Source organism: Orbicella franksi, chromosome 11, assembly GCF_964199315.1.
Source record: "Orbicella franksi chromosome 11, jaOrbFran1.1, whole genome shotgun sequence".
In the NCBI taxonomy this organism is placed as follows: Eukaryota; Metazoa; Cnidaria; class Anthozoa; order Scleractinia; family Merulinidae; genus Orbicella; species Orbicella franksi.
In genome coordinates, this window is record NC_138155.1 from 3,412,049 (window position 1) to 3,415,807 (window position 3,759).

General features: G+C 39.7%; 1 protein-coding gene across 1 annotated transcript; it reads left to right on the plus strand.

The window, feature by feature from the left end:
* The first annotated feature begins 229 nt into the window (after positions 1-229).
* LOC145502980 (alpha-N-acetylgalactosamine-specific lectin-like) lies at positions 230-2,923 on the plus strand. Its single transcript, XM_081482399.1, has 4 exons — positions 230-296; positions 894-953; positions 1,695-1,754; positions 2,502-2,923. The coding sequence occupies exons 1-4, from the start codon at positions 230-232 to the stop codon at positions 2,921-2,923; spliced, it is 609 nt and encodes a 202-aa protein (XP_081338525.1).
* The last annotated feature ends 836 nt before the right edge of the window (positions 2,924-3,759 follow it).

Sequence of the window (3,759 nt, forward strand, 5' to 3'; positions counted from 1 at the left end):
CAGTAACATGGGCGCGGAATTTAGAGGGGGGGCCGAAAAGTTTCTTTTCCCTTTAGCTGCGAACCTAGCGTCTTTTATGTGTTGTTGGTATGGAGTGAAGTTGCCCTCTCGCTGCAATTTTTCAGTCCACTCCTCTAAATTTTCTAAATCCTAACCTGAAAAGATAATATTACTCAGAGAACAAATTGATTATCTCTGCACTACCCACAACAGCCAAGTCAATACAGAGATGAAGATTGCCGGAGTTTTGCCAATTTTTATCCTGGCTCTGTGTGCCATGGAATGCAGTGTGTCAGGTATTTAAATTCTTTGTTGCCTATAGGAATTTTTTCAGCTCGTCTAATCAAGTTACCAAGCGTACAGATACAATGTTAGACATAGTACAAGTCTTTTTGTGACGAGCTAACTTAAATGGTTACAGTGTTGGACACCTGATCGAGTGGTCCGAGTTCGAGTGCTGGTCGAGATTATTGTGTTGTGTTATTTGGTAGGACAATTTAATCTTTCAATGCCTCCCTCCATGCAGGAGTATATATAAGGAACAGCAAACTATCACGGAAACCTGACGGAATACTAAATGCGGATGGGAGTAGCTGAAACGGACTAAAATCCAATCCAGGGCAAGGAAGCAATACTTCTAGTCGTTTCACGAAAGAAAGGATAAGATGTGCGGATTTGGGCTTCTTTTGTCGCGTACACACTTTGCCTGACCCGACTAAATAAATATATCTTACCATATCTAACATTGTGAGTATCATTACTCAGATCAGTTGCTCTGTTACCCAGCAGCCTTTGCATGGCCGAACAGTTACGCACCGAGTAGAAACCGGCGAACCGTAGACGGCAGAAGCTTTGAAGATGCAACGTTTGCTAAATTCATAACTTTCTTGCAGCTTTTCGCCTCAAGGAAAAGGATTTTCCAAGAAAAATTCAAAACGATGGATCATTCTTCGGTAAGCCTAACAAAATTATACTTTTCCTTCGTCTTGAGGTTCTTTCTAGAAAGACACTTCGCTATCACAGTCCCTCTAACCACCCAAGATAATAAATGGTTACCATCGAACTTCTTTAGAAAAACTTAAGAAATGGAGGAGGTAACCTGCAGTAAATTTGCATCCCATCCAAGAGTGAATAGCCAGGTCTAGCAATACTAAGTAAGTCCGCGAACGAGTTTTCGAGAAGGACACTCTACGGACATTTAATTACATAATAATTTTGTCATCTATTCCGAATCGAGTTGACGAACATTCTCAATAAAAGCATAATACGTCGCAGAAGAGATCTAAGGGATTTAAATGTAATTGTCCATTCGCGTATCAGTTGTGTTGAAAAAAATAACAAATAATGTATTACTGTTGACAGTTAGCGATCAAACACTTTTAATGATGAATGGTGCAGTGTTACTTGGAAAGATCGCGATGACTAAGCAGACTTCTCCTGCTCAAGATCAGTTATCCTTAATGAAAATCCTCAGCAAGAGTCCTTAGTAAAAATATCCTTGCCAAAATTCTCTCAGAGACGCTAAATGCCAAATACTTTTCCGCCAAGGATACACCTACATCTATATGGGTAGCAACGATCAGATTTAAGAACCAACTGTGACAAAGTCAACTGTAGCAACACTTTAAAATCTTGGACCAGGGTCTCGTCTCATTTGCCTCCAAAGTAAATGTCTGTTTTTTTTTTTCTTTCAGATGTCCATAATGAGCCTGAGGAAGACCCCGGAATACTAGAAAACATCGAAAAAGCTGTTGGTAAGTTTGGCCACGATTTTTGTCTTTGACATCATATCATTATCATTATTATCATCATTATCATCATCATTATCATCATCAGCAGCAGCATCGTTATAATCATCATCCATCATCAATCGTTATAATTTGTGCTTTATTTATTTCTTCATTGCATATCACACATGTGGTTAATGCCTGATTGCAGGTTCGAAAGCTTGACTAAAGCAAAAATTGGAGTTTTCAGATCATTTTTCTTCTGTTTTCCAACGAGACAGGCATTTGCAAATGCCGTGGACCTGCGAGTTTGTCCAAATTCAAACACAATTTTGCACGTAACTTGTCAGTTTTTGTTGTGTATTTATGGTGCAATTTGAGCTAAAAAGTAGCCCGAAAAGCACTTAACGCGCGCTATAATTAGACTTAACTCATAAGGGTCTTCATCCCCGATTATGGCTCCTGAGTAGTCTATAAAATTAGCTCGAACTCTTTCAACCGTTTGCAACTCTAATAATTTATTCAATGCAAGACAGTAGTCTTTGCATATAAAATAGTTTCCGATTGTTGTTTGTCAACGTGGAGTTCGCACCTGATGTCACGCCCGGCTTGCTGCTTTATGTCACGCTAGTGATGTCATGCTTTGCTTTGCGCATGATGTCACGTATCTTATCAAGGTTGTTATAAAGGCAGGGAACCTCATGCTAGAAATGAGTCCATTAGAACGAACGAGTTTGTCTTTCAATGATGCAAACAGTTTTAACTCGTTTTTAGATCCGTGCGGAGATGATTGGACGAAGTTTGATGAGTACTGTTATCATGTGAGCGGTGAAATGACGACTGAGGATGCGGCTCAACAGTACTGTGACAAAGAGATGGACGCAAATTTGGCAAAGATCAACAGCCAGGAAGAAAACAACTTTGTCTTGGACCTCGCGAATAGGCATGCTCCATCGGCGGCACAGGTCTGGATTGGACTGAAGTGGGAAAATGGTCCCAAAGATTTCTACTGGTATGATCACTCCGTCCCAACCTTCAAGTATTGGGCTCCTGATGAACCAAATGGAAAAGCCGGTGAGCCATGCGTTGAAATGTTTGTCGGACGAGACCAGAACCTACCCCGTAGGGCGTCTGGTTATTGGAATGATGCGCTCTGTAACCTGCAACGTGTTGCAGTTTGCAAGAGGCTGTACTAGTGAGTTGTCACCAGGACTCGATCAACAAAAAAAGCCGAAAGTAGTCTCGTTAACTGATAGAAAACATTAATGTAATGGATGTGGAAGTAACTATTCTACGAAGTAAAGAGTAGATGTCAGTGTGCCGGCTTCAAATTAAAACTTTTAAAATGATATGTCAGTGTTGTTTTGTGGTTTTGGGATTACAGTGGAGGGGATTGTAAGCCTTATTTTCACGCAGTTATTCTTTGAGGCATGTTTTCGTTCTGGGCAATAGATTTCCGTTATATGCGTATCGCAAACAATTTTTCCTTGTATTGTAAGTTGTACGTAAGCTTATAAAGGGGATCAAGTAGTTATTTTTCGGTTAAGCGGTCTGAATCGCGCAAATTTATGAACCCTAAGCTAATGGCAAACAATAGGCTAGAAGATTTCGTACAACTTGCCTCTTTGTCTCTAAAGGAAACCGTACATATAAAAATTTTAAATGAGCTCACCTATCCTTTGTTCGATGTTTTCCACCACTTCTCTCAGATGTTCTTTCGGCTTAACGCGCGTCGGCTGAAAACAAGATACGAATTTGGCAACATCTGCACTGATTGCTGATAAATTTGTAAACTCTGTTTTGCAACCACTAGTTCGTGTCATAAAACTAAGAAATCTGATGAACATTAAGATTTCGAGCACAGCTACAGTATATCTCTTGAATTTTTTTTATCTTTATTTCTATGGTAATGTGCGGTATTTAAATGACTAATGCAAGCCAATTTGTTTGTCTTCACTTGTCTTGTTTTGAGACACAGGCGAGCCATTGAACAAATAAGTAAAGTTTATTATTTTTTTTTCTGGCTTATCTG